The sequence below is a fragment of the Aethina tumida genome, chromosome 1 (genome assembly GCF_024364675.1).
Source record: "Aethina tumida isolate Nest 87 chromosome 1, icAetTumi1.1, whole genome shotgun sequence".
In the NCBI taxonomy this organism is placed as follows: Eukaryota; Metazoa; Arthropoda; class Insecta; order Coleoptera; family Nitidulidae; genus Aethina; species Aethina tumida.
This window is the reverse complement of record NC_065435.1, coordinates 40,170,743-40,193,451: the sequence shown is the minus strand read 5'-3', so window position 1 is coordinate 40,193,451 and position 22,709 is coordinate 40,170,743. Positions and strand designations below refer to the sequence as shown.

Genomic DNA, 22,709 nt, shown 5'->3' with positions numbered 1-22,709 from the left:
AAAATTAGATCACTTTTACAAGATACATGTTTATACGATTTTTTAATTATTGTTAACATATCGTTGATATTACCTGCTGCTCCCAAACAATTTGGGAGTGTTTTTGACCGATATTTGTAACAAGTTGTTTTGCGAGAAATCCACCATTCTTATTTTGTAACCTTCACTAAATACGGTAAGTATGTATTAAGGATTGAATCAGATGCATTTCAACTGTATAGCCGCAGATATAAACAACGAACTGCAAGTGCATTATATACAATATGATATTATTGGTACTACTATTAATTGCTGGATCCACCGCATCTAGTTATTTACGTAAGTAATCTTTAAAATATTTTTAATTTTATATGATGAGATTTGATTTTATTTCATTTTTCAAATATTTAGAGATGTTCTAATGTATTTTTTTAATTACTGCATCTGAAAATATATAAATATATATTTGTTTATTTAAATTAAAATTTATTTTAAATATTATTATTATTATTTTTTAATTTAAGACGTTTGCAATTATACAATCAATTATTTTATAATCCTATCAACGTTCTCGAACAATTTCTTAGACACTCTTAGAATAATAAATAGTATAATCTTCATAACAACTATTATAATAATGTAATTTTTATGTTTTTAAATGTGACTTAATAAAGTGCACTTATGAATAAAAATTGCATTCCTCAGTAGCATTTCAAAAGAGTTGTGCTTGTACTCTTAATTTAAAAAAAAAAGTAATTTTATATTACTACTTTAATCGACAAAAATAGCTTTTCTTAAAAACCAATTAAAATGTAACAAATTTTTAGCTTCAAACGTGAAATTATGCTCGAAACGAGATCCGAACTTTCTGAATTGCGTCGCCCTCAATATGATGGAGGCGATCGAATCCTTCGGGCCAGGTAAATTGACATCAATCAAGATTAAAAATACACGTCGAACCGTCTCCTTGTTTAGGTTACAAGAAACTTGGAATTCCGATGCTCGAGCCGTTTTATATCGAGAAAATGGAAATTCAGGGTTCCCAAACTGGTTCGGTGCATTTAGATCAAAAGTACGAGCAGATTTACATCCACGGTTTTTCTAGGTCCAACATCACTAATCTCATGTTAGTATTTTATGATCTATGGTCAATATAATGAAACGAATGTCCATTATTTTTGTGCGTTTGCATGTTAATTTATATTTTACAGGATTGATCACGATAAATGTCATTGGGAGTTCGATTCTACGGCACCGTACATTCGTATGGAGTCTGACTATGTTCTTAACGGACAACTGTTGATATTTCCAATAAATGGACATGGAAAAAGTAACGTCACTATGAGTAAGTTAAAAATTACTAATAATCGGCGCAATTTTTTAATAAAAACTATTATTATAGAGAACGTAAAGGTGCATTATTCCTTGGATTGTAAGAGGGAAGACAAAAAAGAACAAACTTTCATTACGGTTACCAGTTTTAAGATGGTGATGAACCCAGAACAAATTCATTTAGACTTTGAGAATTTAATACCAGGAAACGAACAGCTCACAAACGAAGTCTCAAAGGCCATTAATGAAAATAGTCACGAGATTTTCAAAGATGTTAAAGGAGCAATCGAACAAGTCTTTGAGAAGATTTTCACCGCCACCACCAACAGAGTTTTCTCCAAACTTAAGGAGTCTGACATATTTTTAGACTAGTGCTCTACTTATCTGATGTTAGCTACTGAGTGTCTAATAAATGTAAAAGCAGATAAATATAATGTGCATTTTTATTATACATAAATATATATTTTTTGAATATATTTATGGTCGAGTTTGTTTACAAAGTTTGTGCTTATTATCGACAAAAATAAAATTGTTTGGCAATGTATAAAACTGTGAATAAAAATTTATTTTCCAGTTTTTATGTATATAATATGGTAATTAGTGTTTTTCGTAATTTGATATTGATGACTAGGCCTTGCACAAAAAATAAACATAGTACAAACAAGTACTAACAATAAACTTTTGTTAGCAATTGTACATTAATACTTTTATCAGTTGTGGCTCTAATTTGACATTTGATTTAAATATAATGCGATGAAAATAAAAAAAGTACATATTTCACACTTCCAGTGTTAAAGAAAACAATTAATTACGTTGTTTGCCTTCAGGTCGTAGATCATATCACACCATTATTACCTTGACCAACACGTAAATTTCCAAGATTCTTGCGTGCGCTGAATCTGCGATGGTGTTACTGAAATTAACCTCAGGTATACAAATCAGAACGTCTCCCCCACTTTCAAGAGTCTGAATTATTTTTAATGTGCATTTTATTATACGTTGGTCATTTTAGTTTCAACAACTTGACTAATAATGTTGCTGGTCCTTTTATTTGTTACTATTTTAGGATCGTTCACTAAATATGGTAAATATTATATTTTTTTATAGTTTTTATTATCTTACATTACGCTACCAAATCTGCTTTGCAAAACTAGTTCGATCATGGTGTTTACTTTATTTCATCAATATTATTTTTTGTTATAAATTGTTCATTAAGATCTTTATCACTTATTGTCTTGTAGAGGCCTAATTGGAAATTTTGTTGCATAATTATAAGAGTAAAAATACTGTCTTTCTAACTTATTATTAATGTTTTAACATTGTTTATTAATTGTGATAAATGTCATATTTATTTATCGTTTTTATTATCTTACACTGTATATTACCACATCTGTTATGAAAAATTTGTTCGACCACATAGTTTATTTTTTCTTATCACATTTTTTTTATAGGACAGATCAACAACTCATTTCAAATTTAGTTGCAGTTATGAATGTGTTGTTAATACTCACATTTGCCCTCTTCGGTACATTTGCCCGTACATTAAGCCTCAATTACTAATATATATTTTTTTCAGGGGCAGTACACGCTGACATATCGGACGCGCTCAAAAAAGAGTTTTTTAACGTTTACAAAAACGTGGCGGTCACAACAAGGGACATAAAATATGATCCTGTGACCGCCGACAAAGTGACCTACTACTTATTCAAAAAGGAGAACCCCAACGAGTTCGTGAGGTTGGATCCTCAGAAACTGGACAGAGTGGTGGACGAAAATGCCAAAATCGTATTCCTGATACACGGCTGGACGAACAGCAGGGAGGAGCAGTGGTACGAGGATGTGAAGAACGCGTTTCTGAACAGGAACGAGACGTGGCACGTCGTGCAGGTGGACTGGAAGGAACCTGCCAGTGCTGTTTACACGGTCGCCTCGATCAGTACCTATGACGTCGGTGAGTTGTGTTGTTTACTTGTAAAATTGCTTTTATCTTAGTGAGTAAATTTTAGGTAATCATATTGCCAATTTGATCGTCGACTTGAACAAGAACTACGGGGTACCCTTGGATGACTTGCTTCTGGTTGGTCATTCGCTTGGCGGACAAATATGCGGCTTCATCAGCAAGCGCATTAAAAAGGAAACGGGTCAGACCATCCCCAGGATAATTGCCTTAGATCCGGCCGGCCCTCTGTTCACCACCAGACCGGAAGATAAACGGCTGAACAAAAACGACGCCAAGGTTGTGCATGTTGTGCATTCAAACGGCGGTACTTTCGGATACCACGACTCTATTGGTACCATAGACTTTTTCCCTAACGGTGGAAGCTCGCAACCAGGTTGTAAACAAATTGATTTGTTCGACCCCTCCAGCATTTCAGATCCAGGTAATTAGGTACTTTCATATGCATTCTGGGGAAGATTTAACGTTTCGTTTTAGTCTTCTGCGACCACAGAAGGGCCTGGAAGTATTTCGCTGAAGCTGTCCTGAACCCGGGCACATTCATTGCCAAAAAATGTGAGAGTTGGAGTAAATTCAAACGTGATAAGTGTGACAACGTGACTGTGTCGATGGGCGATGTGACCACAACCGAAACTGGTGACTTCTACTTGGAAACGAACAAAGAACCACCGTACGCTAAAAAGAGCGCACAAAGTGGTTTCGGCATATTAAAACTGTTCCAGCATTAGTTTAAATAAAACGATTTTATCTTATGTGTGTTTTAATCCGTACTTCAGGGGTATAAAAGTGATTAATTATTGTGTCCATTCTTTACCGCAGCTTTGATTACAAAGACAAACCTAGCTATTTTTGTTCTCATCTCATTTTCGTTTAATTGGTTTTTTTCATTAACGAAATGTGTCTCCGGAAAATTAATTGGGTCAATTTCTCGCCTCGAGTCGCTCTAAATTAAGTCATTAGATACCTGACTTTGCGACAACATGCAAAAACTTGTCTGTTTTGGCGAAAAGTTCAACTGTTCGGCGGAGGTTTTTTTTTTATTTTATTTTTTAACCACGGATAATTAACTGTCGGAATTGTAGGACAAAAATGTGATGGAGATTGAAAAACACAAACAAACAATTTATCATTTGTGTCAAATAATTATTTTGACTAACTGCATGAAATGTGACTAATGGGTTGTAAAACAATGTTATGTCGAAATCCTGTTCATTTATGACAAAAAATAAACAACATTTAAAACCCGTAAAATAAATCTTGTGAACATTGTAACGCGCACATGAAAAGTTTCCACCGCGTCCCCGGTAATTAATTCCATATACGTAATTGCCATAATTCCAATTTCATTGGTACCGGGCCCGAGGTCTGTTTGCGGTGCTCTCGGAACTGCCCATTAAAAATCATATACACATGGCGCATGTAGGAAGATGTATGTAAATTTGATGGGCTGTTATTTACGCAATTCAATGGTTAATGTATTCGGAAAGATGAATCGTAGGTGTATGACCGACCGACCGATCCTATTGTTAACGGAGACATGTCTTAAGCTGCACAGCATCTCGCTTCGTATGTCGGCCCATTAGAATGCGCTTTCTAGACGGAATTCGATTTACTGCCATAATTATATGGTCTTGTCCAAATTTACTCACACCCTTACAACAAAATCTTGTTTATGTACTTCAAGAAATTTAACATTTAGTTCTTTTTTTCATTCATGTTTAAGTGAAAGTCAATAGCTTAATTTAAATATTTTACTGGTCTTGATTTGGGAAAGCATTTGTTCAAATTAAAACTGTTTGTATAAGATAAGTTTATTCACACCCTCATCAACAATCCTTATTTATTAAGTCTAAGAAAATATCTATGTTTCGTAGAATGTATTTTTAGTATAGAAAGTTTTACAGAGTAAATTTTTAAACCTTACAGAAAGTTGTTCAAAAAAGTGAAACTTTTGTGACAATTGTTTTAAATTAATTTTATCGTTTTATATGTATTTTATTGAGTAGACATGATTATTGATATTTAAACTTTATTCAAATGTAAAAATTGACTTTGTAAAAAAGAGTTTACAATTATAATTTTTTCGTTACAAAAAATTGTCTAAGTTGACCCACTCCTTTATAGATAAATCTTCACTATAAACTTTAAAGAAATCTGTGAATCCTTTCTTCTTTTTTGTAGAGAAAAGTGTTTAATCCTGTGAATCTACAAAATACTTCAAACAAACTTATTTAAACTAAATAGAAAGTTTTATGTCAAGTTGTGTGAATTTTATTATTTTTTTTATTTAATATTTTATTGAATAGAGAAAATTTACTATTCTAAATTTAGACTATGAAGAATATGTTCTTAGAATAGGGTTTATGAGGTCAATTTTCAAGTCTCACCTTGTTAATCCATAAAACATTTTAGATAAACATTTTTTAAAGTAAAGTAAAATTTGTATGTAAATTGATGATTTAATTATTTTTCTTAAATATATCATTATTGAAAATTATCAAATAAAGGTTATGCTAGTAGAAGAAAGTTTACCATCTAAATTGTTACAGTTTACACAAATTATTGATATTGAGATTTTGTTGAAATGAATATTTCTTTCTAGAAGAGGTTCATAGTTAAAATATTGTAAAATATGAATAAAATATTATGATTCTTTTTGTATAAAAATGTGTATAATGAGTCACACCTTTACAAATAAATCTTGATCAAAAATCTATTAATTATTTCTAATTTTGTTTTAGAAAGATAAATATTTAACCCTATAAATGTACAAAATTTGTCAGTGTTTTTAGGAAACTTAAACCAGTGAAACTTTTGTGACAATTGTCTAAGTTAACCTACTCCTTTATAGATAAATCTTGATTATAAACTCTAAAGAAATATGTGAATTCTTTCTTTTTTTTGTAGAGAAAAGTGTTTATTCCTGTGAATCCACAAAATACTTCAAACAAAGTTATTTCAACTAAATAGAAAGTTTTATGTTAATAGTTTGAATTTGATTATTTTTTTTTAATACTTTATTGGATAGAGAAAATATTGAGACTACCAAATGAAGAATATGTTCTTAGAACAGGGTTTTTATGAGGTCCACTTTTACAGTTTACGTACTTAGACATTGGTCAAATAAAAGACATTTTTGTAGAATAGAGTTTACACATGTGTTGCAAAATAATAATAATTAAAATATTAGGATTTTTTCTGAACAAAAAAGTTATCTAATCCACACCTTTATATATAAATAAATTTTGGCAGCAAACTTTAAAGAAACCTATGCATTACTTCTTCTTTTTTAGAAAGAAGAGTCTCACCTTCTTGATCCACAAAACATTTTAGATTAAAACTTTTTTAAAGTAAAGTAAAATTTGTATGTAAATTGATGATTTAATTATTTTTCTTAAATATTTCATTATTGAAAATTTTCTAATAAAGATTATATGAGTAGAAGAAAGTTTACCATCTAAATTATTATAGTTTACATAAATTATTGACACTGAAATTTTGTTGAAATGATGTAGAAGAGTTAAGTAGAGAGTAGTTAAAATGTTGTAAAATAATAATTAAAATATTGTGATTCTTCCTGTATAAAAATGTCTATAATGACTCACACCTTTACAAATAAATCTTGACCAAATATCTGTGAATTATTTCTAATTTTTTTTAGAAAGAGAAATGTTTAACCCTGTGGATGTACAAAACACTTCAAAGTGTTTTTAAGGTAAAGAGAAAGTTGTTGAATTTAATTATTTTTCTAAATTATTTGATTGAATAGAGGAAATTCATTTTATTTAAACTTTCTTCAATGATGATTACCTACAAAAAAGACTATATATTTTTACAAAATAATAATATCTCAAAAATATTTATACGATACTTTTTGTACAATTTATACATTGCAAAATTGTCTGAGTAGTGGTACACTGCTAATAATAATAAACTAGTTTCGGTGATTGGTAGAAGATTCGCTTATTTATTCTGTACAGACAAACAGAAAAAGTTTTTAATAAAAATAATGTTACAGAAAATGTACAAATTACTCTTCTTCCCATTCCCAACATGTTCATTCATAGAATTTTCCAACCCCTTCTAAAACCCTCACATTGGCTTGGATTTTTTGACATCTTTGATTAATTCGTAGCTGGAGCTTCTTGAGGCTATTTATATAAACACCATAAACAAATGTTTCTAAATATCCAAAAAAAAAAGAAATCTAAATCAGAGTATCTTGGAAACCCTAATGCAGGTCCGCCCTTTCGTATTCATCTCCGTGGAGAGGTCAACAATCGAAAAGTGAGCTTGAGCACCATCATGTTAGAACCACATTTGTTTCTTTTAGTCCAAAGGAATGTCGTAGAAAAGGTACCTCTTGTATTCTATAGAAAGTTCATGCAAGCTACAATACTCATCCAAATATTTCATGAACAAATTATCATGTCCAGATTCCATTACAGCATGGAGGAGATTTTCGTCCAAATAAAAATTTTCAGCATCTAGGCGAAGAAACCGGCTGGAAAGAACAAATCGTCCTTGATGATCAAGTCAATTAGTGGCTTATACTTGTTATTCATGATATAGCTGGAATAAGTACAGTCTTCCTAATAAATGTTTGCTGAATGAACCGGTATTAGACTCTATTTGGCGAGTTCTTCCAAAGACATGAGATGAAGAAAACTGGCGACATCACTTTGCAATGCAATGCATTTATTTTTGTGTTAGAGCAAATAACCATAATAAACAAAAAGTTGTGCACTTAAGGCTGAAATACCTGACGACAGTTAAATAATTTGGGTTATGTTTCCTTCAGAAAACATAACCCAAATTAAGATAAAAAATATCTCAGTTGTTCGGGTTTATTGGTTACTACTCTTGGGTCACCAACATATAACTGCTATAACCTTTATCAAAGATTCCCCTCATTTTGTTGGGATATTGAACGGACTACATCTTGATGCAGAAGATTCGGTCAGTTTAGACGTAGTGTCACTTTTCAAATTCCTGAAAATGAATCCTTAAACGTGATATCAGAAATATTCCCTCTAGATATATTAGATAATCTCTGTACGTGCTTTACTGAAAGTTATTTCGTTTGGAACAACAAATTCTACGAATAGTCTGAAGGATTAACAATGGACAGTCGTCTTAGTCCAATAAGGAAGATTCAACACAGTCTCAGATCTGCCAAAGGTAGGAGAGACCATCAAACAGCTTCTGGGATATACCGCATACCATGCTCTTGTGGGAAAGTATACATCGGTACAACGAAACGTTCAATAGGGACTAGGATTAAGGAACACAAATGAAACTGCATCCTAGGACAATCAGAAAAGTCTGCTGTAGCTGAACATGCACTGTTAGATGTAAATCATAAGATAAAAATCCAAGATAAACAATTGTTTGCCTGGACAATTGGATATCACAAGAGAATGATTAGAGAAGCAATTGAAATGTATGTCACAACTTCAACAGAAAAGAAAAAACATTGAAGCTTAATAAAATATGAACATCAGTGCTCAAAAACACCAAAATCGCAATGGTAAAAAAGACGGTCAACGAAACGAAATAGAACGAAATTTCTAGAACATCAGTTGTCTAAGTTGTCAGATATGAAAACAATGATCTCGAAGACCTCAACCTTTACATAAGATAAAAAATGAAAGTTTTTGAAATTAAAAAACGTGTTATTGAAAGGAATAAAATTCTCCATATCTCCGAAGCCGTTTATTTGTAGAACTTTATTAAGACCATTCGGTTATTTTGGTCCCCTTTAAATATTTCACATTCTTACACTTCTAACTTCCAACTTCTAATTTCTAATTAACTTGTAGCTTATGATTAAATAAAAATATACGCAATATACATTTGCTTATAGGATAAGCATTAACCAAATCAAAAACAAAAAAAAAAAAATAAAGAAGTCAAATCATTTATGCATCCAAATGGGCAAAGTGCAAAATCGCGGATCAGTCCGCGAGAGCGAGAGCAGGAGCAGGAGGCGACCACCGGAGCGGGCCGCTGGATTCGGTCTCGTCCAAGCGGCAGTCGTCCATCGGCGGTCCCGCTGTCGAGACGCGCAACATCAGCAGCAGCAGCAGCATCACACGCCGTGTGAAACGCGTCGCCCGTCCGCCGATCGGTGTGTCTCCGTGCGTCCCACCTGTTATCAAATTTTATTCTCGGACCGGCACAATGCCGCCGAATTTGATTTTTCATCCGGCCACCCACACATTGGCGACCTAAACTATTGTCAGGCCCGATTCGCGACCGCAGGATTCCGATTTCAAATATCATCTGAACCGTCTGTGACAGTGCTTTTGAATATATAAAAAAAATATCCGTTGTCTGTATTTTACGTTTTATTTTAGTTTATTTTTTTTTTTCGTCCGATTTTTGGCTGCGTGATGTGACAATTATGTGTGTGATGTGTGGTGGTTCGTATTTCGGTTGAGGACGATTGGGGGGATGCTGTTATTATTTTAGGACACTTTGCAGGTTGGTCAGTTTTATTTTTGTTCACTCGTTCTATTTCGATTCAATGAGATGTTTTGCAGGGTTACCTTTTAAATAAACATATGTATGTACTTTTAATGTTGTGTAGGAAGTATTTTATAAGATTAATATTTTATTAAAGGTAATAAAGTTTGTTGTTTTTATTGTGTTTCTCAACAAATTTAAAATGCTGTTGTAACTGAGTAATCTGTGTATATAAAAGGATGAATTACACTTTTATTATAATAATAAAAAATAAATTATTCCATTATGCCTTTTAGTAAATTTATGTAAAAGTAAGTGTAAAAGAGTGTGTTTTATTTAAATATTAAATGTTAAAAAACTTTTTTACAGTAATAAAAACAATTAACTTTTGTTTGTGAAATTCATATATGAAAATGCAAATTTTTATTCCCTGTAACGTTTCCAAAATTACACATTGTTAAATACAATGTAATTTTTGTATTAGAATAATTAAACACACAGTAAAAAATAGTTAATCCGTTAAATAAATATTACAACATATAATGCGTATAAAATGCACAATGAGTAATAAAATTGACAAAACAAAATTACACACTACAAACTAATTAAATAATTAATTACCCATACTTTAACTGTTTAATATGGAAATAAATTTGATGATTTACTAAATTTTCACATTATAATAATTATTAATTTATCTTATATATCAATTTTCGTTTACAAAAATTGTATATTTATAAATTATTATTAAGTATAAAAATTGACATATACAATTGAAATTCGATAACTCGAAGATTTAAAATTAATTGGCAACAATTTAAAGAGGAATTTTTTCCAGGACCTCTTTTATTAATAATTTATTTCTACACCTACTCGATTAGTAGTTTCACATCCATTATTTGGTCACCTGGTACATTTAAAATTATTTTGTGGTATGATTCCAGGTCGACTTTTTTTCCTGGCAGGTCATGGCAGTATTTAAAACTAAAATATTAACAATTTGAAAAATTAAAATTAATAAACTGAATTTATTAAAATTTACCAATAATTTTAAAAATTGAAGAAATTAAAAGTTATTTATTAAATAAAAATGTTCTATTATTACTTTTTTGTTGAAAAAATGAGACAGAAGGTATAAATATTCTCTGTATAGAAATGAAAGTCTAAAATATTAATAAATTACTCAATAAATAAAAATAAATTCATGAATATTTAATTTTTTTGTTGATAATATGCACCTAATTTTAGATACAAAATCATAAAAATTATTTAGAAAATCTTTATTGAAAATGAAATGATTTCACATTACAAACTAATTAAATTCATACTTTAATAATTCTAGAAATAAATGTTATAATCTACCAATTTTTTAGAGTTTTGTTTTACAGACTAAAATAAAAATATTATTAATTTAGTTTATGTCAATTTAATTTAAAAAAAATATATATTTTATTATATTTACAGAAATAAATATAAATGTAAACAGTAATTTTAACGTAAATTAAATGTTAATGATTGAGTTCAATTGAATATTCTTTTGGAATAATCTTTAAAGAGATTAAAGATACAAAATGTGTCAATTTATGTCACATTAGTCTCCTTATAGGAGGCGAAAGAAAGTTTCTTCATCTCACTGTTCAGCCAAATTTAAGTTAATAGTTTTATATTTTTCAACATTTAATGTGTTACCATCACCTTACTTTAAGGGATTTGACAAAAGACTATAATAAAAATATGGTTAATATTCTCAATATATCAAATATCTTAAATGTACCTAAAATAGGCACATTAGAAAAAAAAATGATTTTTTTCATAAGATGATGATGCTAGGTACTTTACAGGTCATCTTAGAAACGTAAAAATTTTTCAGGGCTACTTTTATTAATAATATTTTTCTCTACACCTATTCGATTAGTAGTTTCTGAAAAATGACTAATGATTCCCTTTAATTGACCTCTTGGTACAATCATATTTATTTTGTAGTATATTTGTTACTGTAAATCTTGATAAGTCGAACTATTTCCCTGAAAATTTATGAGTATTACTTACAAAGAACATAAATGGAAAAATTAATACTCATGAACAATTTTAACTTTTGAAAAATTTAAAAATTATTTAAAAATAAAAAAAGTTCATACTGAATGAAAGAAAAAATGAAATATGAAATGAAAATTTAATAACATCATTTATCACTATTTTCCTATAAAATACCAAAATACATTTGAACTTTATTTAATTGAAGTGAAACTTTTGTCTTAGACACTTTCAAGCCAATTATTTTCCTTAAATATTTTGTTGACTACAGAGACCTATTGATCCTTAGATTTTGTTCCCATGTAGAAAAGAATGCTTTTATAAACAAAATCTTTTAACTGTAAGAAAAATGTATGTTTGGTAGCATTTATTTCTTTTTCCCATACGAAGCGAGGAGAATTATTGATCTTTGAGTCAGCGTTCAAACGTTGTTTACAACAAAATTGATGCAGAAAAATATTATGCATCATTCTTTTAGCAGCTTCATAAAACTAGTCTGAAAATGATCCTTTCAAAACTAACTTCGAAACTAATTCAGCTCACGTAACGGTTGCACCTGAAATAAAATTGTTTCCTGCTTCGCCGCCGCCAAATAATTTCTTACATTACGATTTGAATATTTTAACAAACCAGAAACAACACACGTCCATAGAAATTTTTCCGCGAAACGACCCGAATTAATCATCACCCACAACGCACCGAACCATTATAAAAATGTCAAACGTCCATAGAACCGTCATTCGATGCCAGGGAATCCGAAATTAATATGAATAAAATCCTCATTAACGGCGGCGCTTACGATAAATATGACTAAATCGTCCGGCATCGCGGACAAATTACGGACGTGAGCCATCCAATTAAGGAATGCGTATGGAGTTTCCAGATGGGATAATGAAAATATCAACACTCCAATTAGGCTTAATTCAATTTATTTACCGAACCGCGACGCTTTATTTTATTTTTTTTTTGTGTGCCGACGTATGTGGCAATTTTGTTTGTTGTGTGAATACACATTGAACATTGAAAATGGTTCGGATAATGAAAAAGGCGGTGATTAATTGTATATAATAGACCGGAGCTCGGTTCAAATGTAAATATTCCGTTGTATTTTTAATGCCGAACGCATTTTATTATAAAAGTTGGTAGTTCCTGAATTAGCTGTTGATAAAATCTATCTGTCTGATGTCGATTATTGTTTATTATTATTGTCCTGCTTTGTTTATAATATTGATTATCATGTTCAGAAGTTTTAAAACACAAATTGCTGAAAATAGTACATTAACACAAATGAACCTGATGATTATTCTATTTTATTTTTTAATGTGTTCTTAAATGGCACCATTTCATTTAATTACTTTAAACTTTTTTTATTTTAGTTAAATATAATTTTAATAAAATTATTTTTTAAGACATTTAAAAGAATTACTCTTTTAAGAGCATGATTAATGAGGTAATATTGAAAAATTTATAATTAAAAGCTCATTTTTAAAGCTTTCAAAATATTAAGTTTACATTTTATAATTAATAATTGTTTTCAAACTGAAATTAGAACTTAACTATAAATCAATGAATATCTAATTAATTATTTTCCAATAATATTTATTTTTTGAAAAATATATACAAAATTATATTAAAATACCACAAAATAAATATTTGTTTTAATATTTTTTTTGTAAATATATTTTTTGAAATAAATTAAAAGATACATATATTATATTATCATTATTACTTAAATGTAATTAATTTAAGAAATAATATTTAAATATTTTATTTTTTTAATTATTAATATTAACATACATAATTTAAAATATACAAGGTATTCTATTGAAAAAAATTAAACGAAAATAACAAAAACTAAATAACTTTTCAGCATTCAAATTGGTGACTTTAGACATTTTAGTTAGATCATCAATCTGACAAAACTTTTTGAAAAAAATTAATAACTTAAATCTTAATTGGGTATAGGACAGATATACTCATTTTATTTGCAATTACATTTATGTAGGTAAAAATTTAAAATTGAAAAATATACATTGAAAACAATAAACTGGCGCCCAACGTGAACGTTTATAGCACGTCTACGTTGGGCGCCAACACATAAAAAATATTAGGTTTAGGTATTGAATATGGTATATCCATTTTATTCGGAATTACATGTAGAATTTAAAAATCCAAAAATATACAGGGTGTTTTAATGAGAATAACAAAATTAAACGAAAATAACGTACACCCTGTATAAAATTTGGGAATACTCATAATAGCTCCTTAAAGGGTGACCCTTGGTTAACGTCCACGCCAAAAATGAAGTTTTCAGCATCAAAATTGGTGGCTTTACAGACATGTTAGTTAGATCATCAATGTGTCAATACTTTTGGAAAAAAATTAATAACTTAAATATATTGGGATTAGGTGTAGGACATGATATATCCATTTTATATGCAATTACATTTATGCAGGTAAAAATTGAAAAATATACAGCACGTTTCATTGAAAATAACAAACTGGCGCCCAACGTGAACGTATATAGCACGTCTACGTTGGGCGCCAATTTTTATAATACATGAGAAAGATTTTTACGTCTTTAATCCAGAATCTGAACGAATTGTTTGAATTTTATTTAATATAAACAAAATTTGTTTTTTAGACCATCAATCTGTCAAAATTTTTGGAGAAAATTTATTTGAAATTACATTTAAAAGAATTTAAAAATCCAAAAATGTCTGGGGAAACCGGAAACTTTATTTAAAAATCGATTAGAAAAGTAGTCCTTTTTCCAGTGTCCAGGAATATTTGTAATTTTTACTCTCATGATTATTTTTATGAATATAAACCTTGACCTAAAATTTCATCCAAAACATTTTCTATTTTATTTTCTTTACAGACTTTTATTGTATAAAAGGGTAATAAGTAAATAGGTCAAACTACTTCCTTTAAAAGCAAATACACAGAATTAACATTACAATAACAATTTGTTTATTTAATATTTATAAACAAATTATTACATTTTCCTATTAATTATGAAAATAGTGATTTATATTTCTTATTTATGGCACAAAATTATTAAAAGTAATTGAAGGTTAAATATTTAATAAGTTTCTTGTAATTAATCGTTTAATATTGAAGAGAAGGGTAAAGCTGAGGTTGTTCTTTTCTTCAGTTTCAAAAATACCATCATGAATTTGCTTGTCAATAGTTGATTTATTTTAAAGTAAAATGATAAAAATGTAAATTACTTTTTCCGATACCCAATATTTATAGAATTTTTAATAATTCTAAAAATACTCTTGATTTAACTTTGTCCGATTGATTTATTAAAAATAGCGATGAACAAACAAGAGCGAAGTAAAATACATATTCATTTATTACCAATTGATTTACCATTCAGAAAACTTTATAATTTCGTTGGGTCCAATCAATTTCTTGTTGATCGGATTGCATCCGGAAAACTGAATGTAAGACCGCCACCAAATAACCCCCGACATATTCAGTTGAGTAATCGCACCATTTAAAAGTGGGATTCAAAGATAATCTCCCAATTTCCTCCTTTATTTTCCTTCGTAAGGCCTACACTCCCGTAGGGATCAAATCCCATCGATTACACGAATTCCGATAGCAAACCGCCTAATTTCCGGTCCAGTCATTTCGAACCTTAAACGCTTTAAAGCCCAGGAAGGACGTACTTCAATTAGAATAATTTCGATTCTTTTATTTTCTGTAAAACGCATCCGCGTGTTTAAATGCGAGGATTTTTCCCGGTCCGATTTGAATTTTACATAAAACATTGCATGAAGCTCCGAGTCGGAGGCACGATAATAAGTGAAGTATCGATCGATCGCAGTAAATTTTCATGAGAGCCCCTTGTTAAATTGTCTGAAGTGGGATTTATTACCTTATGAATTTGAGGAGAAAAAAATAAAATAAAATAAATTATATTTGAAACGTGACGTATTTTAATAAACTTTTTGAGTCCGTACTGCGAAAAGTAAAAGGCGGTAATAACGTTGGTGGCACCAGTTCAGAAATCGGATCCAATTTCAATTTCGAATTTAACAATGTATAAAAGTTTGTCTTTCGGTACTCACCCGGTGAGGTGGGATAAATGAAGTATCGTCGATGGTCGTAAATTTTCATGAAAACCCATGTTAAATTGTCTGAAGTCGAATTTATAGCGTTATGAATTTGAGAAAAATAAATTATGTTTTGATATGTATATGTGGCGTGAAATGTAGAGTAGATACTTTTTACGGTATCCATATTGACAATGGAAATTTAGCAGCAGTCCTAATTTATGTAGTATACTTTTATACAATTTTCGAAGAATATAAAATTCGCCAACACCTTTTTTTGGCGTACACAATATTTTACAATGTTCTCTTTAATATGATTTTCCTATACGCTCCCCTTTTTAAACTCGTATTTTCTACCTAACACTTGTATTATCTTCTAAATTTGTTTTTTGTTATGTCTACATTTTCTCTATTTTTTATGGCATTATTTCAAGTTCAAAAAATAATAAAGATGAGAGAAAGTTTTAACATTAATTTTTATTATAAAAACGTTAAATTTTATAAAAACAAGTTAAAGTTTTAGAGTTTATAAAAATCAAATTGTAATAACAAAATTAGTTTTTTTTTCTTTTAATTATAAAAACAGATTTCATTTCATTTTTTAAATATTTTTTTATCGGGTAACTTTTATGATTTTCTAATAAAATTTACTAAAATTTAAATTTTTTGCTGTTAATATTCTTTTCCACTTTTTTTAATATAAAAGAAATAATATAACGTTTTTGTTAATTCAATTTTTTCTTTGATTTTCTCTTTCAAATTTGGTGCATATCATCATCATTATTATCAATATCATATTAAACAAAAACAAATATATATTTTATATTAAATTTTATCTTCCTTAGCGGGACTATATATATAAAGCATTCCAACCAAATAATAATAATTATTTATAAATTACATAACATTTTTTAACAGAAAGTAACTTTAAAAAAATTGATTATTGTAGTAAATTTTATATAACAAGTTTCTCACATTTTCAAATTTTGAAAATTTCAGAGATAATATTTAAATTGTAAATATTATTTTATTTATAAATTACATAAAAATTTTTATTGTAGTAAATTTTATATAATAATTTCTCATATTTTCGAATTTTAAAATCTTCAGATTTTCTTGAGATAATATTTAAATAGAATATTTTTTAATTACAAATTAAATAAATTTTGTTAACAAATATTTAAAAAAAATTGATTTTTGTAGTAAATTTAATATAATAAATCTCTCATGTTTTCCAATTTTAAAAACTTTACATTTTACTCTATTTTAATAGCATTATTTTAAGTTAAAAAAATAATAAAGATAAGTCAGTTTTAACATTAATTTTTATTATAAAAACATTAAATTTTATGGAAACAAGTTAAATGAGTTCATAAAAACAAAAAAAAAAAAAAAAAAAATTGGAGACAAATAAATTTAAAATAATAAGATAAGACATTTTTTAAACCAAATTTTGAGCTCAAATAACTTTTGAACCAATCGACTTAGCAAAAAATCATAAGAGACTTTTTTTGTAGATCCCCGAGTAACAAAATTCTAAAGAATGAAAGACATTTTTTCCATGTTATTTCCATAAAAAATTTTGACTAGGATGCAGACTATTTTAGAGTTAATATTAAGGGGATTTATATTATCAGTCAATAATTATTATGTTTTTCTTAGTTTTATGAAAAATGGGTAAACTGTTGTATTAGTCTGTAATGAGTTGTTTTCATTTGTGAATTGTATTACTCATTGTGCTTCATATATGTGAGTACATTGCACTAAATGTTGCAATATTTGTTAAACGTATTAACTATTTTTTACAACGTATTAAATTACTATTACAAAAATTACATTGTTATTAAACAATGAGTAATTTTATACTGAATAAAAATTTGTATTTTCGTTTGTGCATTTTCTAAACAAAAGTAAAATGTTTTTATAACTGCAACATAGTCTTTGTGGCATTTAATGTTCAAACAAACAGATGCTTTTACGGTTGTTTTCACATTAGTAAAAATGCTGAAAAGTATAATGGATTAAACTACTTTTTTATTATAATAAAAATGTAATTCGTCTCTTTTTACATAGGGCGTTGCAAAAGTAAGATAAAATATTTAAGGGAGTAATTTTTTAGGTTCATTTAATGAAAAACACTTCATATAAAATATGAATCCAAGAACCTTCCCCTTAAATATTTTATTTTACTTTTGAAAAACTCTGTAAAATTAAAAAAAAAAACAAACAAATTAAGAAATATAATGAATCTATTTTTATTAAAATTATCTTAAACTGAGATAGAGAATGTATAAAATTAGAAATTAATAATCCATAATTTAATATTGTAAGTGATAAGAACAAAATTATTTTCCACTAAATTTACTATAATCACTTACCTACTTACAAACTACTTAATGGATGCAACAAGTTGCACCTTCAAGACTTTCCAATATAGACATAAAGTGCAAATATTAAAGATAACATTTCCCTCATTGATTAAAGTATGACTAACCACCGTATACATTACAATTTTATCGTAATGGTGAAATTCCATTTTTCTACCAATAAATTCCACCTGTAGGTGTAAAATTAACATTAGTATGACAATGAACAATGACCATAATAATAATAGTTCATTAAAAATAATCATTCCGTCAGTTTCCACCCATTTAAAAAGCTACTGCAGAGCCCGTCAAATTAAGCACTCCAGAGACAATATCTTAAGTATAAACATAACGGGATAATCGGTGTCAAGACGGATCTTATCTTTTGTAGCGCGAAGAAACTCGGGAAATTGCCTATTAGCATAACTCGGATGTAAATACCCAGTGCCGGATACTCCCGTGTTCAATTTTAGGTCGGCCGCGCGCATGACGTCACGCGTAGAGTAACTTGCATTACGGAGATATGAATTTTATACGAATATTCTCAGAAATGTGTTTATTTTCATAGTTTACAAAAAAATCTAATATAAAAAATGCTTGTTATGCCATATTTTATAAATTAAAGATAAAAAAATTTAGCGTAACTGTGCTATAAGATGCATTACTGTTGCCGTAAAAAAATTTTTACTTAAAAGTTTATTACAATATTAAAGTTTATAAGGATAACCAACCATGGTTTTAAATATAAATTTTTATTAATACATTTTGACAGGTAAACATAGAACAAAAAACATAAAAACCTAACACTTGAATCTACGAAACAATTTTTTTCCATTTTCTTTTGCCGATTGATTTGTCTCTTAAAGCCCTGTTGAGTTCCTTAATTCTGAAGAACATTCTAGTTCTAAAAAAAAGCTGTTTTGCTTGTATGGGACAATCAATTTTACTACTTTTCATTAAAAGATCATGGATAAAATTCTGTTTTTCGGTTACTATGAGTTCACCATTAACTTCGAGAAACACTTTGTTTAATTCTTCAACTTGAGACATAAAACTTAACGATGGTTTTGATAAACCACCCTCAGTGAGGTGATCAATCCATGACCATGATTGACTTGGACTTTGTAAGGTGGAATCTTTTAGCTTGTAACAAACAAACCCTGCCAAATTTTGTAAAGCGTCATTTTCACTAAAAACCCGTTTAATTGCAGCAAGTTGTTTTTTAAGTTGTTCATTTTCAAGTGCGAGGTCATCTAAGTTTTTCCATGTTTCGTTTGTTTGAACACTAAAATTTTTAACACATAAGCAAATGATATGATAAATGATTTATAGAAAAACCATTACCCTTTTCCAAAGTAATATTTGATTCCACTACCATATTATTATCTAAATTTTCCTCCACCTTACAATCATTACTAACTACAGGCTGAGCTGCCCTTTCCCCAACCCTGTTAAGCAAAAAGATAAGCTAGTCTCATACAATCAAAGCAACACACCACCACAATTTGATATTTCAAAAACTTACGTGTTTTCAGCCTCAAGCATGTTCTTTATAAAACGTGCTGTTTCTCTTTTTTGTACGCAACTTTTCTTCTTTTTCCAGCTCCAGAAGTTGAAGGTGATTGTACAACTGATTGGGGTAAATTTTGCGTAGGAACAGCATCATCTTTCAGTGCGCGAAAATTTTTAGGAGTGTAACCCAGAAGGATATGTTTTAAGATAACTTTGTAATCAGTTTCACAGAAATGTTTGGAACACATTACAGCGTTTTTTGTGTTTACTTTGTCTTTTCTCTTTGTGAGATGTAACCACGTTTTGCATAGATTATTGTCTTTAGGAAATCTAAAAAATCTAACGTTTCCGATAGGACTACGTTTAGACTGGTTGTCAGAATTACATCCTACAACAGCACACCGCATTTTTATCACTTTAATACACAAATTTAATCCAGAAATTATGTAAAAAACAATACACACAGAAACAAAACGCCGAAAAGAATACCGTACATATGTTAAATAAGTATATGTATGATAGATTAGCGACTGTTAATCTGTCTTTTTAGTTTGATTAAAACACTAAATTCACAATAATACGCTTTATTACAACAAACGTACTTTAACCCTCTACATCTAAAGCTTGACTGCCTGGTTCTTTTTTAAGAACTGCCCCGATTATTAAATGTAAACAAATACTTCAGATTTGTTTATAAAACAAAACTAGTCTAAATAGATGTGAGCACGTCGCATTGGTCCATCGGTGAAGGTGAAGACGTAAGCTAACATGTATATTCAACTATTTACTTTTAATAATGCTTATTGAAACAAAATTGCCAAAGGGCATAGTAATTCGCAGATTATAGGTCAAAATCATATTGTTCAGTTCAAAACCTACTCTACGCGTGACGTATTCGCGCTAAAATAAGCACCGCCCACCATGCGCAATATCCTACCTTATATTCAGTGTATCATGGTAAATACCGTCCGGGCCGGCTAAAGACCCCGAACTTATTTTGTTAAAATAGGCTTAAAATAACAATTTATATGGCACGACGCTATCGCCCTTTTATTTATGCGTTCGGGCCGAAGCTGAAAATAATGGAAGGATTTATATCGGGGCCGGGCCGTCCGCCCTCCCTGCAGCTTTTCAACTAATATCATAACCGAATTGTAACGCGCACCGTAATTTCGGCGGTTAAGCTCTCGTCCGCGTGCTTAAATTAATGGAAATTCGTTGCCGGACGAAAGAACGAACGAACAAATGAATCCGTCGTCGTTGCCGTCGTCGTCGTCGTCGTCGTCTACTTAAAACGTGTTCGACGACGTGCCGCAGGACGGAAACGGCAAATAACGTTTCGCGCATTTGCCACACGAATTGAAACTTTTCATCCAGATACTTCCAGTCAATTTGCATATAAATTTCGCGACGCGCGGACCTCCGTACTACTTTTTTTCACGTGATGGATATCCGTGGAGAGAATCGAACCGTCTGATGATATATGTAGTTTAATATAGAAACGGGAGGCGGTGTTTCGAAACGAAATGAATATGTTCCACTGTTATGGCCATCCCTCGAACCCATTCAATATTCACGGGATGTTGTTTATGTAGATTATGCCGGTTGGACAAGATGTGACAAATGGAATTTTGGTTTTGGTCTTGGCTCGGCTCTGATGTAGCAGCCAATCTTCGATGTTTGATTAAATTAAACAAGCTCGTCTCGGATCCGTTCTTTTAACCAGAAGTTTTTTTAGTATAAAAGTAAGTAATTCGATTAAAATATTTGGTAGTACATTTCGTTAAGTGAATTTCTTGGGCTTCGATGGATTTTTATGTGTGTTGTGACACTTCTTTTAAGCAATATTTTTAGCATACATTTTTTTTTAACGTAAAAATCTTTAAAATGCCTTTGAAATAAATAAAAAATAATAAGATTTTATTAAAGGTAATAAAGTGATAAATATTGTTTTCATTGTTTCTCAACAAATTTAACTCTTTCCAATTTTTACTACTAAAACTCATTTTATGACAGTGTCTTCAAAAATACTAATAATTTAAATAGAATATGTAAAATATGATAAAATTTAAAAATATTTTCGAAATAAAATGAAAATTTATTAAAATTATGTGTTCAAGTTTCAATTTTAAGAATATAATTAAGAAATTAGTTTCAGAAAAAATTCTAATTTTATATATTAAATTTTGAAAATAATCATTTCATGAAAAAAAAAACCTATAAATTGTAATATTATATATAATAAACGATACATTAAATTATTAAGAAATAAATTTTTATTAAAATTATATTTAAGTTTTATTTTTATAAATATTAGTTATAATTTTAGTTAAGAAAAAATAGATAATTTTTTATTATTTAAGTTCTTATATTTTCAAATTTTGAAAACAGTTTTCTGAGATAATATTTAAATTGTTAATATATACTTTTTATTTATAAATTACATAAAAATTTTTAACAGAAGGCAATTTGAATAAATATATATATATATATATATATATATATATATATATATATATATATATATATATTATTGTAGTAAATTTTATATAATAAATTTCTTAATTCTCAAATTTTAAATATTTCAGATTTTCTTGAGATAATATTTAAATTGTTAATATATATATTTTTTTACTTATAAATTACATAAAAAAAATTAACAGGTAGTAATTTAAAAAAATGGTTATTGTAGTAAATTTTAGATAATATATTTCTCATATTTTCAAATTCTAAAAACTTCAGAGAATTTTGAGATATTATTTAAATTCTAAATATATTTTTTTTTATTAAACATATATATAAATGACATAAAAATTTTGAACAGAAGGTAATTTAAAAATATTGATTATTGTAGTAATGTAATAAATTTCTCATATTTTCAAATTTTGAAAACTTGTATTTAAAATGTCAATATATTTAAAATGTCAATATATATTTTTTTTATTTATAGATTACATAAAAATTTTTAACGGCAAATAATTGAAAAAAATGATT

The 22,709-nt window shown here is 28.8% G+C and overlaps 3 protein-coding genes across 4 annotated transcripts in view; all 3 read left to right on the top strand.

Moving 5' to 3' along the window:
* The first annotated feature begins 213 nt into the window (after positions 1-213).
* Positions 214-1,745, top strand: LOC109609498 (uncharacterized). The gene is made up of 5 exons (XM_020026163.1): positions 214-318; positions 807-899; positions 955-1,105; positions 1,191-1,324; positions 1,382-1,745. The coding sequence occupies exons 1-5, from the start codon at positions 264-266 to the stop codon at positions 1,681-1,683; spliced, it is 735 nt and encodes a 244-aa protein (XP_019881722.1). The 5' UTR covers positions 214-263; the 3' UTR covers positions 1,684-1,745.
* Positions 1,746-2,256: 511 nt separating this feature from the next.
* LOC109609478 (phospholipase A1) lies at positions 2,257-4,020 on the top strand. Of its 2 annotated transcripts, none has more exons than XM_049964246.1 (4): positions 2,257-2,395; positions 2,888-3,262; positions 3,318-3,692; positions 3,746-4,020. In XM_049964246.1, the coding sequence occupies exons 1-4, from the start codon at positions 2,344-2,346 to the stop codon at positions 3,994-3,996; spliced, it is 1,053 nt and encodes a 350-aa protein (XP_049820203.1). In that variant the 5' UTR covers positions 2,257-2,343; the 3' UTR covers positions 3,997-4,020. The 2 variants fall into 2 exon arrangements, with proteins under 2 accessions (XP_049820203.1, XP_019881701.2); XM_020026142.2 differs by lacking the exon at positions 2,257-2,395 and adding an exon at positions 2,754-2,836.
* Positions 4,021-9,331: 5,311 nt separating this feature from the next.
* Positions 9,332-22,709, top strand: part of LOC109609516 (slit homolog 1 protein-like) — an 80,346-nt gene continuing 66,968 nt past the window's right edge. The window contains exon 1 of the mRNA XM_020026180.2: positions 9,332-9,754. The gene's annotated coding sequence lies outside the window, so the exon portion shown is untranslated. The remainder of the gene's footprint in view (positions 9,755-22,709) is intronic.